This window comes from Erithacus rubecula (assembly GCF_903797595.1).
Source record: "Erithacus rubecula genome assembly, chromosome: 4".
Classification (NCBI taxonomy): domain Eukaryota; kingdom Metazoa; phylum Chordata; class Aves; order Passeriformes; family Muscicapidae; genus Erithacus; species Erithacus rubecula.
The window spans coordinates 20,644,580-20,659,693 of NC_136686.1; the positions used below are offsets into that span (position 1 = coordinate 20,644,580).

At 35.7% G+C, this 15,114-nt stretch overlaps 1 protein-coding gene across 1 annotated transcript in view; it reads left to right on the top strand.

The window, feature by feature from the left end:
* Positions 1-15,114, top strand: part of ZDHHC17 (zDHHC palmitoyltransferase 17) — a 65,070-nt gene that overhangs the window by 17,194 nt on the left and 32,762 nt on the right. The window contains exons 3-5 of the mRNA XM_079304167.1: positions 6,546-6,668; positions 9,948-10,025; positions 11,365-11,509. Coding sequence (XP_079160293.1) covers positions 6,546-6,668; positions 9,948-10,025; positions 11,365-11,509 — 346 coding nt within the window. The remainder of the gene's footprint in view (positions 1-6,545; positions 6,669-9,947; positions 10,026-11,364; positions 11,510-15,114) is intronic.

Genomic DNA, 15,114 nt, shown 5'->3' on the forward strand with positions numbered 1-15,114 from the left:
CTGCTGTTGTTGCTTTAAATACTGAACAATAGCACTACAACCTATAATATTCACATTAGGGTACTTTTAGAAGTTAAAATATCGGCATATCAAACTAGCTGCTTCTTACAAAAGTATGGAAGCATGTTTTTCAGCAAAAGTGGTTTTAGAAGTTACCTATTTCTATTCTTGTATGTTAAATGGATGTTTGAAAACCTAAAATATCTTTGTCCCTCTTAACCTTCAGATTCAGGCTGATCTGTGCTTTCAGCTGAGTTGTTGCACTTGTTTTCTGGTTTCCTCATACAAGAACCAACAGCTCTGAGTTGATGCCTCACCACAAGCACTGCAGTTTCATATTGTAGCCCTAATGGTTACTATTGCACGGAAGGGGGACTGTCAACATGATCAGGTTATGGTATCCAGTCAGCACTTCCCTGACTAGAGGGGGAATGCACAGAATCACAGAATCAGCTAGGTTGTAAAAGACCTTTGACATCATCAAGTCCAAGCTGTGACCCAACATTACTTTATCAGCTAAACCATGGCACTGAGTGCCTCATCAAGTCTTTTTTAAACACCTCCAGGGATGGTGACTCGACCCTCCTCCTTGTGCAGCCCATTCCAATGCTGAGCCACTCTTTCTGGGAAGAATTTTTTTCAAAAAAAAAGCCTAAACTTCCCCTGGTTCAGCTTGAGCCTGTGCCTTCTCAGACACCTTCATTTAAGCATTTACTAGGTTTTGAAGGCTATGGTATAAAAGATCTCTGTTATAAATAGAAAGATCTCTAAAATTTAAGGTAGAAAATAAACCCACCAGATATCATAAGACTTGCAGTAAAATAAATAATGCTGCTGTTATTAATTCTTTGTTTTTGAAAAGATACACCTTTTTCTACTAAAATGATGTAGCTATTTGCATTTATAGAAACATAACCTATTGCATCCATGTAGAAAAAGTAGCTTCTCTTATAATGTACCTTTTGTCCTCAAATATTAATTTTCATAAGATTAGACTGTCTACTGATTTTTCCCTTCCTTTTTAATTCAGTACTAGTGTAAGAATGTTGTCACGGAAGTTTTATTTTAAATAAGGGCCACTCATCAGTCTCCTAAAATTCTTCTCCCCAGGAGGTCAGTAAGTTGAAGCAAGATATAGCAAAATATTACAGGAATTACTTTCAGTCTCTTGGTTTGGATGGGTTTTTTTTCCCAAGTCCAGTTTCTTCTAGAAAAAGTTAGTTGTGTTATTGTTCCAACATACATGAAAATTGAGAGCATAATTCTTTAAACCTTAAATATGTTGCTGAGAAAAATGTGATGAAAATATTTAAAACTCATCTATATTTCATCTATGCTGTTTGAGTTTAAAATTCTATTTTGACATGTTTTTATTTTGACACTAGATTGCACAAAAATAAAACAATGTTAGTAAAATACTGTGCTTGATTTTGTTTTTCAGCAAGGAGAGATAAGAGCTTGCAAATTCTTCACATGCTTCCATGAATACTTGTATGTTGCTTCATATCTTACCGAACTGTTTTCAGTGCTTTATCTTCTTAATCTGTAAATTTGGCACAAATTAACATGATGATATGGTACAAGCTGCAAATATAATAACTTCTTATCACATTAAGATTTTGTATAGAAAACAGAGGTTTGGCTCATTGAAAAGAGTTTATTTGTATTTGTATTTTTTTTTTTTTGTCCATTAGGCTCCTCATAAATTCTCACAAAGACCTCGGGCCCTAGGCATATTTTGTATCCAAAATAGTTAGTCTCCATTTTTTATTGTGCAGAAACTTCTGCTGGGGTGAAATTCATAGTGTTTGGTGTTAGTACCTATACATACAAGAACACGTTTCACTGACTTTGTTGTTAACATGTCCAAGAGCATCTAGGTAGCTTTAAAAGTTGCACTGTCTAGGCTTTTCATGTTACAGATGTTAGAATGTGTGTAACTTTTTGCTATCTTATATTTGGTTATAGCAAAATTGTTTGGTTCATAGAAAGTCTCCGCTGTGTTACTGAATGCTGAGGCAGGCTAGTCATCTGTGTTGGAAAAACTGTTTTCAGGGGAATAGTAAAAAAAATCATCCATGCTTGCCTTTGGTTTTGTTCCTCTGTGATATTAGAGTTCTCACTGGAGCTCCAGGGAGGGAATGTAGTGTTGTTTAAAAAAAACAACCAAAACCAAATCAACAAAACCGTCACAAGTGATTTAAAAGTGAAATTTAATGATGGTGTATTGGGTGCATCTGTTTCTGTTGTCAGACAGCAGTAGCCTACTGTCATCCAAGACAGCAGTCATAACTTTTAATATGATGTCTTAGAAAGTGTCTGGTGTTAACCTGACCAAGTTGTTGCCTTTGTTTTGTGTTGAATCTTTTAAGCTGAGAAACTGAGAAGTAGCTGAAGTTCCCAGGTAGAGAAGCGTGTGATGGGCTGTCACTCTGAGAACCAAGTCTGAGACACATTAATGCTCGGATTGTGTTCTTCTGTTCTGTTGAGAGTGAATAGACACTCTTGGCTTGTAGGGAGCTTGATCAAATTCCAACTTTGTTGAAAGTAAGTTAAATGACCATTATGAACATGGGTATTAAACATTAATGGTATTAATAAGTGCTTTTGTGACTCAGGAAGATTGATTCCTTGTGCTCAAGTGTTATGATTTCATTATCACAAGATTAACTTTTCTCTTAAGTTTAATTCAATGAGATCATTCAAAATGAAGTTGTGTGCATTGTGAAATAGTGCAGCATAAAATATGAATTATGTTGAATCTCACCAAGGGAAAAATTGGTTGGATCCATGCTTTTTTCTCATCAGTCATAGGGTAACTGATAAAAAAAGGCATATATGGAATAAATCAAATTGCTAAGGGTTGGCCAAAGGAACAGTTACTCCTGGCCGGTTTCAACTACTCACAGGAGAGAGTGGACAGACTGTGACACAAGTACACATCCATTATTCCTGATAATTTGTGCCCACAGAGTTCATTTCATTGCTGAATGTGAAATGTACCTGACCACATTAGTAATATGGCCACAACTGGCTAGACAATTCAGGGCTTTGGGACAATATTTAAGAGCTGAATTTCTTTTGTCTTTCAACACTGCTGTTAATATTCTATTAAGCAGCTCTTGAGTCAAACCCTTTCTGTTGAAAACAAAACTGTCTTTCTGTTAACACAAAAACCTTGAGAATGTGTAAAAGACTTTCTTAGTATTTACTACCATTATTCATGGGCATGAGATTTCCAAAGAGAAGAAAATATTTGTTTTTCTGTTAATTGCATTTCCAGTTCAAACAGCTTTAATTTGAGTTACAAGGATAGCAAGATGAGAGAGTGAGCTCCTGGTTTACCTACTCTTTGTTGGCATGGTGATGTGCTCACTGTAGAGAGATTCCTTCCTATTATTCTGGCCAAATTTAATGTTAATTGTGCTGCAAAGCTGGCAGTATCTATTTTAAAGAGACTATGTGTTTGTAGACAAACAGCAATAGGGTACTGGTTTTGAATGCATTAAGGTCAGAATGTCTTTAACCTGCGATGACAAATAAAATGTTACTGGTTAGTTACTGAAATGGCTTAGAGATATGTGGTAGCATATTGAGCTTGCACAATGGTGTTTTGTCCTGGACTAATCCCATTTCTTTCAGAACAAGACATGCTCAATAATATGCTTTAATTATGCTCCATATTGATGTTTACAGCATTACCCCTCTAGAATTCACTCAGATGCTGAATATTTGTTAAAGTAATATATCAGTCTCCTGTGAGGATTTCAATCATACTCTCCATTACTCTTCAAGGGCATGGAGCCCTTTATAACATTATTACAAGCATGATTATGCTGAGTGTCTGAAATAGGTGACTTTGTCATTTTCTAACCTAACAGTGCATTGTGAACCTTTGGAGAAGGCAAGGTGAGGTCAGCTGCAGCAAATTGATGGAACAAGACTGTAGGTTGTATGTGAGAGAAGAATGCTGCACTTCTGGGACAGAGCTGAAGAAATCATAGCTACAGCAGATTCAGTGTTTTATTTAATTGTAGAGAGCCCGTTGTTTCCAGGAAGAGGAGCAAATTGTTGTAGATTCCTAACATTTGTGCCAGGCAGATTTTTGTCTGTCAAGATCATTAAGACCTCTTCTGACAATCTAATAAATTGAAGATGGAGAAAATTGTATCTTGTTTGCTGCATCTTTAATGAACGGTTATGATTGAGTTCAAAACACCAAATGTAACCTGCTAGGAACAGACAAACTGAGGGTGACTTAAATTTAAAAATTGCTGTGTACCTCATTCTTAGTATCACTTTTGGGAAGAGCTTTGTTTTCCTGTAAAGGGTGTTCTGATTTATTGCAGAATTTCATGTTCTGTTTTGTTACCACGTACTATGACTTGTAGATTGCCTTCTAGTAGGAAGAATGGGAAGTCTATGATGCTAAGCCCAGAAGAGGGAATCCATTCCTACTATTCCTTCTTATATCTTATATTAAGCCATGCCAGCAGTCTTTGCCCAGGGCTTCATGGCAGTGTGTTGGTGAATTCTAGAAGGAGGTACTTGTAAACATCAGTGGAGCATAATTGGAACATTCTATGGGAACTGGCAACAGCATTCTGCCTCAGCAGGCAGCAGGGTTATCACAGCTTTCCTTCGCTTTCATACCTCTTGAGCCAAATTCTTCAGAAGGTAGCATCACATTTTTTATAAGACTACAGTTTTGCTTTTAATTGAATAACTTTCCAAATAACCCCTCCAACGTCCTCCCCACAAAAACCCCCAAAGAATAATCACCCCTCCCCAAGACTTGGGGGAATAATACCCTCAATACTGTCACAGTGCTTCTTGTTTATACCTATCTTGGCAGCATAGTCTGACAAAAACTTGGGTAGCAATCAAATTCAAGCAGGTTTGTTTTGTGCTGTGTAGTCACTCATCTTAAAGCATATGTGCAGTTTGCCATAGCTGGCCAATAGGGATGTAGTGGTTTAACTTCAGAACAACTGAGCCCTGCACAGCTGCTCCCTTGTTTCTCTCTGCTGGGATGGATAAATTGACAAAAATGTAGAGATAAATGAAGTTTAATAGATAAAGCAAAAGCTCCACACACAAGCAAAGCAAAAAAAGGATTTCATTCACTGCTTCCCATGGGTAGGCAGGTGTTCCACCATGTCCATGTAATAGTTACTTGGGAGGACAAGCACCACATTTTACCAGTGCATTGCCAGTTAGTATATACTGCATGCAGTAGTCTTTGTTCTGATCTCTTGTAATGTTTGAAAAGATAATAAGTATGACAACAATTTCCAACATTTTTCATAGTTCTTGTGCAACTTTCCTAAGAAATTGAAAGCAACATTATCTAAGTGGGCTGTTATGTCTAGTACTTTTTTAGTAGTGTCCAACTAATTTCTGCGCATCAAATCTGTGATAGGCTTAGAAAGCGTTCCTGAGTTTTGTTGGCTTGAGTCATTTGATCATTCATTATGGAAGCACCATCCAGATTGAGGTTCCATTCAAATATGTGGAAGAAAAAGTACGAATGGTTACTACCCTAGGAAGAAGGTCTCTGCATCAGTTATGCAAGCTGCTCAGGTGGAACAGAACAGCCTTTTCTAAGGCTGTCTCTTCTGCAGAAAGTAGAACATAAAAGCAGAATACGAGAAACTTAGTTAAGTCACTTTGAGACGCTTTTAAAATTCTGTTTTAGCAGAAGTCGTATATCACAAAGCATTGGTCTTGATTTCAATTGTCCACCTCAACATCTGAGGAATCCCTGTGGGATGTACATATTTTCGAAATGTAGTCTTTACTTGCTTTTCTGCAATGCATTTTTGACACTAAAAATAGATGGTAAAACACTGTAAATATAAAGGCAAATATTATTTAATGTTGGGCTTACTCCTACATTAAATGCCTAAGTCAAGTTTATGCTTCCTGATTTGTTTCAACTTTCAAATATATGCAGAATTTTTTTTTCAAATGGCAGTACATCACATTTCCTAGTTCTCTTTAATAGAAGAATAAATTTTTTATTAATGTACAGAATTTCAAAGTGCCCTAATAAAAATATTATACTAACTTATGTCAGAAAGATTGCTATTTGTTGTCTTGAGAAAAGTGGGAAATACTTGAGTGCTAGTGTTTGTAATTGGTTTGATGATCTTCTGAATTTTAAGAAGATACTGTTAATCAGCTGGCTAAGTTTTATTTGATCTTCAAGAGCTGGAAAGGAAGAAGAACCAAAGTGGGAGAAAACAGTGCAGTGGAGTCCCTGGGAAGTGAACAGTTATTTAAACTTAGTATACTACTGGCAGATATTTTTCCTTGCTCTGCAGTATAGTTTTCTGTGGACAAAAGTTTTCCGTAATATCTTGATTAGTGTAACTTTTGCCATTGGAAGTTTCTTGTTGCAAGACATAAGTAATCATATAGAAAAGGAAAGTTTCTTCTTTTTTGTTAAAGATATTTTGTATTATGACTGAAAGTATGGTGTTTACTGAATGCATTTTAATCCAAAGTAAGCATTTTGACAAATGCTTGTTTTACTCTTCAAGATATGGAATATACGAACGATGCAGAGAGTTGGTGGAAGCCGGTTATGACGTTCGACAGCCAGACAAAGAAAACGTAACGCTTCTCCACTGGGCTGCAATCAACAACAGGATAGATCTGGTGAAGTATGTATGGCACTTTAACTTAAACAAAAATTGATTATGTCATTAAAGATGTTGATTTCTTTTTGTAACTGAATGTCTTTAAAACTTTCATGTGTCTAATTTGTCCTTTTTTTCCTTGACAGTATGTCAAAGCTCTTGTCTATTAATGAAATCTCTACCACTGTGATGTGCGGCATTGCATTTTCTTCTATTCTTCTGCTATTTACTAGAGTGCATGTAACTACTGATGTGTCTAACTATATCTAAAATTCCCTTCTCTTGATGCAGTTCTTGCACTTCAGATTCTTCTGTCTTTAGGAGAACTTGATTTATTTTTGTTTATATCAGTCACTTTATTGTGTGTTCTCTCACTCTTTTTGCAAGGCACTAGTTAATTTTATTTCTTCAGAATGAAATTCAGTGTTTTCTCTTTTTGTTCAAGCTTATCACATCTTTCTCCTAGTGTTCTCAATTTTCTCATTATGTGCAGTAGAAAATTTCATGAAATATGTTGGCTATTAAGCTTGGTAGTACAGAGATAAAGTTGTCTACTGTTGTGATACTAGATCTCAGTGTCTTGCTTAGTGAGTATTGCTAAGTTCACTATGTAAGTTCTTTGCAGTGAAGTAGGTTAGCAGCTTGTCTGTCAGGAGTGCAGACTTGGAATTAGACTTCTCTTATTCTCAGTATTTCATAATCCCATCTATTTTGAGACTTGAGATTCAGTGTAGATAGTAGTGAAATCCATTGATGAGGAAAACTACAGGACCTTTTCATATTTCTGTAAATCAGGGATAAATTTCTGCAACATAAATTTCTGTTTTCATCATGGCACTGGTATCTCTTCAACTCAGTTTTTTAAAAATGCAAAAAATGGCCTCTTGTCTCTACAATTACTTCCTACATTTCCCCATCCCCAGTGTAGGGCTTTTTCCAGACTAGGATTTCTTTTCTAGTTTTCCTTCTTTTAATAGCAGTGACTTTAATAACATGTACTTTTTAATAACATGTACTTTGATTCCTGAAGCACTGAATGCAAGCTGAAGTAGTTTTCAAATGCCTACCAAAGACTTAATGATCCTAATGTGGAGATCAGTGGAAGTATTTTCTTCTTAAGGCAACCTCTTATGAGATCTGCTTGCTTTGAGTGTAAGTAGTTTGCTTAAATAGGGCTTGTATGCCTGGCATCTTCTAGTGGAAGCTTAGATGACTCACTGAGAGTGGGATTGCCCAGTTCTTTCTTTCTTCAGAGACCTTCTCACCTAGCACATCCTTCTTTCTGCAAGATCTGCTTAGGCAAGGAGATTTATTTCTCAGTCTGGTTTTGCAGAAAAGTCTTACCATTTTTGTGTACTGAAACCGAAATGCAGTGATAACTCTCAACCAAGTCTAAAAACACTCTTAGAAAAATATAAAATGTTATTTCAATGCACCATCTGGCAGCAGATTGTCGCCTTGTCTTTTCCCAGTTGTCAAACTGAAGTTCTTCCTTCTAAATAAAACCTACTAACCAATAAGCAGTTCTGCTATCAGAATCTGAACGTATTCTGCATTTCTGCAAGGACCAGTGTTTGAATGAAGACAATCTGTTTAGTGTTCACCTCCCCATGAGCGGCTGTCACATCAGACAGATGAATCCAAGCTTTGGCTGTGAATTTCTGTGCTTTTTATCTAGACAAGATTTCCTCTGGAGCTTCTTCCCAAGGGGGAATAAATAGCTCCTCAGTTAGTAGCTGATACTTTACTGTAACAAAATTACTTATTTTCTTTTCCATATAATGTGCTTCATGTTTTCACCTAGGTGGGACCAAGACTTTCACAAAATCTTTTTTTTTGCTCATGAAGAAATTAAAAAAAAATGTAACTTGTGCAGATAGATGTCAAAGTTTTGTTCTTTTAGTGTTGGAGATGAGCGGACTGTTGTTCATCGATCAGAGTAGATCTTGTTTGTACTTCACACTGTATTTTTTACTTTGGCAAATCTGTCGATCACATATCTGTTGTCAGTCTGTTTGACACACTTCATTGTGTCTGGTGGCTCTAAAGCAACTGTATAAAAACTTTTTCTTTAGATGTGTTTAGTCTGACATGCATTTTTCAGTTGCTGTTAATAAAGGTTCCTAAAAAGGCTGTTTTCGAAATTTCATTCTCGGAATCAATAAGCACTCTAGAAAATTAAGGTAGTTACTTAAAAGTACTGGTTTTCAAATTGTTCTGTTCATTGCCCTTCTTCATTCCAGGTCTTGAAATGCTTATCAGAGTTTGAGATGCCAGAAATTCAATGCTGAGGATTTGAAAGACAGCTCGTGTGGGTGGGAGAGCAGTGTTCATGTGTACCTGACAGGTGTTTTCAAAGTGAAAAGTCTGTAGGCACAGGTACTCGAAATGTGCAAACACAAATCTGTAGCTAGGTGGTACTTTTCAAAGGTTAGATGGTGGTGAATGAAAACCTAGAAGCCTTCTGGGAAGGCCTGTATTTAGAAACCTTAATTTCTTTCTGAAGCATGCATTTTCTTTCATAAAGGGAAAGTAATATTGCCAGTTTAGTGTCCCAGATAAAACAGCAGTGAGAACAGTTCCCAGAAACATTACAAATTACTATGAATATGAATTGTTGCAGTTAAAAATAGTTAACTTCTTTTGTTCTTACAGATAGCTCATCTTTTTATAAATGTTCTTGAAGGAAAAAGAATTTATATCCCATCATTTAGAAATATTTTAAATACTCAGATGATTTTTGTCCTTTGATTAATACCAATTAAAAAGTATGTAAAATTCTCAGTCTTGCACTAAATGTTTAACTTAAATGTGATCTCTGGGATCAAAGACTTCAGCAGGATTATTCCAGTGATTATATAAGCTGTAGGTCTAATGGTATGTAATTTTACTATTTAGCCAAAATTCTCTAAAATTGATAGTTTTCTAGTATCATCTTTTACCAGTAATTCAGAATTCCAACAGCCCCATAATATTTAAGAGTAGTTTATTAAATACTTCTGTGGGAGCACAGTTTGCACTATTGTATGTAGCGATTATTCTGTTTTACCTTAAAATAAAATTAGGAAACATCATAATGTGTAAGACACAGTAGGAGGCATCTCTAGTCTCCCAACCCATGTCAGAAATGCAACAAAATTTAAAGTATCTGCATGACCTCTAAAAGGGAAGGTTGTATGAAGGTAAAAAAAGGTTCTGGTCTGATCTCTAACTGCCTATTTTGCATAACATCAAACATGCTGAGTTGTGTCCTTTATATTTAACTCAAAAAAGCAATAATGTTTACTGTTTCTGTTATTCCAGATACTATATATCAAAAGGTGCTATTGTTGATCAGCTTGGGGGAGATTTAAATTCTACCCCACTTCACTGGGCAACAAGGTAGGAAAAAATCTTCTGAAATTTTCTTCTCTGTTTCTTTGCTTAACATGGAGTATGAATAGTTTTATTAAATTATTGTATTTTTTGGGAATTAATAGTATTCTAGAATTAATTCAGTCTTTGATAACTGAGCTCACTGTGAGTGTGGTATGTTTGAACTAAAGGAGTTTTCAGCATATGGTTTTTTCTGGTATAGAGGAAGATGATTGCTACAATAGGAAAACACGTAAAGTATAGTCAGCTTACTCTTACTTCTGAGATCTTGTTTTTGTCAAGTCATCTGAAGTTCAGTGGCACTTTTGCTGATGGGTTGTGGGATGATGTTGTGTGCCATTGTCCTTACAGTGTTCTATTGCGTATGTGGATTTTTAAAAAATCTTTTCTTATGTAGAAGATGGTCAGAGAATGATAAAGGGCTGGAAAAATTGAAGACAGCCTTCAAGCAGTACCTGCTCCTTCAGACAACCACCTAGAAATAGATGGGAAAGAAATAGTGTCCATATTAATATTTTAACTGTAGATGGCAAAAGGAGATTTGGAAAATTAGCTTTTAGAAGATTTAATGTATCAAAATAATCTGTTTGCTAAAGGTGAGGACTTGCTTGTTAGCCTCTCTTGAAGATTTTAGCTTCTATATTTCTTTTTCTTACAAAGCACAGTCTGTGATTCTGTGTTAATAGCACATAATCTTGACTAAATTTCCTGGTATTCATTCATGCTTGTAATCAGTTCTTTGAAGCATTGTCTGAAGTAGCTCCTGCAAAATTGAAAAGGTCTTTTGCTTATGTCAGAAACTGTACTGACACTTAGGCACTGTCTCTAAAACTAAGACATGCCTATGCTCATTATGCCAAAAAGATGCATAAGCTTTTAAGATAGTGTGGAGGAAATGTAGAACTTCAGTTTTCCTTTTTTTCTCCTACTTTTGTTTTACTACAGTTTTTAAGCCTCACAGAAAGTGAGAGTATCTAGCCAGTTTGACATCTCTTAAAATCGCACGATTCATATATGTGGTTTGTAAAAAGTCACAGTAGACTAGATTTCTCAGCTATAACCTGTTTTTTTGTTGACCATCTTTTTTGCTATGCAGTACAGTTAAGCAAATTGCATGTAACAAGTGCACTATATGCATAGAATTTCTCATATGAATGAGTTTGCTTACTCACTTGGAGAATCAGATCATGGCAGTTGCCATTTTCAAAGTATGAGTTAGTGTGGGAGCTCTGATAGTGTAATTAATTGCTGAACATATTTGTTGTATTTCAGTATTCAAATTTTAATAGTTTTACTGCATATAGTTATTCAGTTTGTTTGTTTTTTTGTGTTTTGTTGCATTTAGACAGGGTCACTTATCCATGGTTGTGCAGCTGATGAAATATGGGGCAGATCCGTCGCTAATTGATGGAGAAGGATGTAGCTGTATTCATTTGGCTGCCCAGTTTGGACATACTTCGATTGTTGCTTACCTCATAGCAAAGGGACAGGTAAATTTTAAGTGATATCATATTTAAATAGATTCTACTAAAATTTAGAATAGGAACACAATTGAAACTTACACCTACCATTAAGGAAATGCAAAATATTTGCTTGAACAAATACCAAAATAATTCCAGGTCTTTTTTGTAGACTACAGTGTTGATGTGCTACCTATTAAATTAACTTCCTGCAACAGTTGTCTGAGTGCTTTGGCTTTAGTTAACACCTCGCTAATGTAGTATATGGAAATTCTAATTCTTTATTTCTAATGAATATAATCTTTTAGTGTAACTGTGATAATGGTAGCAAGTGTTACAGAATTCTTCATAGAATCATCAGTTATACATGGATAAAGAATCTAGTGACACATCAGTCAACAACTTTTAATTTATTGCTGTTCCTAATTACTTCCATGTGCAAATAGAAAACGAAACACTTGTAAATCTTCTGGCAGAAATATAAGGGGCTAACAAGATCTGTAAAGTGTGTATATAATGTGTATTCATTACTGTTCCTGTTTGTCCCATCTGCTGTTCTGTCTGCTCAAAAACTTGATCCTCTTTGCTAGGCACCCTGCACTATAATTTGTAGATTTACTCATCCATAGGCATGTGCCTGAAGCACAAATTTGATTTACTCTATAAACCACAGAGAAAAGTCAAAACCTCCCTGTTGTATGATAGTCCTACTGATGCTGTTCACACTTCTGTATTTCGCTTATTCTTTTAAATACCAAGTGAGATACAATCCAATGGGTCATGTAGAATATGAAATCAGTGAGTTTGGTCTGTGTAAGACAAACACTAAATTTGCTGCAGAATATTACTTACACCTGTATATGTGAAAAACCCCAAGCTATTGCTCCAGGCAGTATTCAGATTGTGTCTGTTTGGTAAAACAGTACTTAGTGTATGATAAAGAGTAAACTAGACAAAAGAAGAGTCTGATCTTATAATTGCTGTTTTATAGGAAATAATGATTGGATAAGACTGTGTATTTATGAGGAGCAAGTTTTGTATTTTCTTGTCAAGTTATGCTTAATTGTTTGTGTGTTTTATGTTACCAGAGAAGATCTTATCCAAAAAAAATCTGATACTATGCAAGTGTGAACTTGTTTGAAGCATAGCATTAGTAAAATACCAATAGCCTTTAAAGTATTGCACTGTGATCATAAAGTCTCCCTTGGTTTGTTTTCATGTTTGTATGCAGATTTGTCCTGTTTATTTGAACATATAATGCTTCAATTCAAAAGAAGCTATATGTCTTTACATGAGTACATACATAAAGACACAAAAATTGCCTTAAGATTTACTGTTATTTCAAAACAGCTCTTCTTTTCCATAGTTTTTTAAATTCTGATTTTTATTAAATACATCAAATATTTTCAAGTATGATTTTGGTATTCTTTCCGTGATATAAATTTAAATTAATTTTAATAGTAATTTATCACAGCACTTCCAAATGTCCGACTTTAAAAATGATGTATTGGTCTGTATGTTTAAAATCTAGTAATATCAATAGAATTATAATAACAATTCTTAAAATGATAGTTCTCTAGTTACATTACATACAACTACAGAAACTACATCATTACTTAGAAGCTATGGAATTTGCATGATTCTATTTTTAAATTTTCCTTTAATTAGTAGTGAGGTCATTAATCTCTTCCCTTTATTTCTTTCCCCACCTTCTTTGTGGTACTGAGATTTGGAAACTTGAACTACTTCTGCTTCTGTGGGCTTACCCTATATACTGCTACTTATTTTCCTTTTGTCTTTACAGAGACCAGATACCCTTATATCCAAAGAGTAGGCTAGCCCTTTTTCTGCACCTGATTCTAGTACCTGTGTGATGAAGGGCAGCTAAATAAATGTCAAGGGTTAGCGTAAGCTGTTGTGCGGTGTTAGTTCAGATGCTGATAACTTTGTGGATGAGTCTTGTCCAAGAAAGCCAGTTTTCATAACTGAATAGAAGACTGACAGGTGGATTAAGGAATTGCTCCTACTGGAACTTACCTTCAGTATTGCTGTTTCACTTTCTTCTGGGCTGCAGCAGCCAATGGTAAAATTTTCAATCTGAGGCTTGAGTCCAGCCCTCCAGCTTCCAGAGTGAGGTGAAGAGGAAGAACTCTTGGTCAGGTGCCCTCTGACTTTGACTGGAAGTGAAAACACTTCAATGCCATTAAGTACTACTCAGCCAAGAGGCAGCAGTGGCTGATAGGTATTGCTTTTTGTTTAGTCACACGTCTTACTGAGTTCTGAAAGACTGACAGCTGGCTGTATCAGAATTTGAATATGTTGGTTGTGTCAGTGGGTTACCTGGGTCAAAATCAAGCCTGGTACAAGTACAAGATATAAGTATAATCAGAAATCAAATAACTGAATCTGTAGCACAGTTCGAGCTTAGGTAAGGTCTTTGTTAAAAAAAATGCAAGAAAGAAAAACTGAAAAAAAAACTTGAAGGCACTTAAAGATATTCAATGTATGGTTTGACTGCTTGATATTGTGCTTGTGCTGCTTAAAATGCCAGAGGCATATCAGGACCTTGCATACACAAACATTTGCATGTAATGGGTTAAGATATGGATGTAGTATATAAATGGTTGAATAATGTGTTCTCATCCTGTGCATGTGTGAAGTAACTTAATCACAGATAATGAGTGACTATAAAGTTGCTTGTATTGTAATATAATGTAAGAAATATTCTAGCTCTAAAATTATAGTTTAACTTTTTCATACTCATAGTTCCAACTATCACTATCATGGTTTAACTAGCACTTACTCATTAAGTACATTATTTTTTACTCCCAGAGTTGCAATTTTGTATGTTAACTAATGTCTTGAGCTCTGTAGGGTTACCTGCTGAGCTGTAGTCTAGAAGTAGGTGGCGTCTAGATTGGGAGATGTCAGAGTGGTCCCAGTAGTTTTGGTTACTTCGGTGCTGTGATCCATGAGCAGTGCTCTTAAGCAGTGTCACCTCACTTGCCACTGAGGCTCCTTCACTCCAGCAAGCTCAGGCCAGTGTTAGGACCCTGAACCAACTGTTTTATTTCCTAGGCCAACTCAGAGTACATTACTTAGAGACGTTCAAATCCAGTTGTGTTCTTTCTTTTGACTCTCAAGACTGACTGTGTGTTTGATGGACTAAGGTATTCAGAACAGAGCTTTTGTTTGAAGGAATGAGGTAGGCTGAGTTCTGTCATCTTCCTTGTTGGTCTGTGCCCTGTTCTATGGGAATCTTACAAAATCTCTGCTTCCAGTTAGTAACTAGCACATCTTTTCTAAATTAAGAAATATTGTCAGACTTACATCAGCTTTACTGATAAATCTTCTTTACTAAATACTTTTAAAGCCTTTTTTCCTTTCCCTGGCCAACAGTTCATGTGAAAGGGATCTTTTCCTTATGAATAATAGGATACTGAACAAGGATGAGATGGGTCTTTTCTATGAAGGTCTGTGTTTTGTGAAAGAAGCCATAATGGTTCTAAAGAGGGTCAAATTCCTGGTTTCTTTCTGTGTGATTTAATGTAATTCTGAGTGGGATGTCTTGATGCATTATGTGCTTTGGAAAGGCTGTATTGTATCACAGTACTGGTTTGATGATTGCTTGTTAA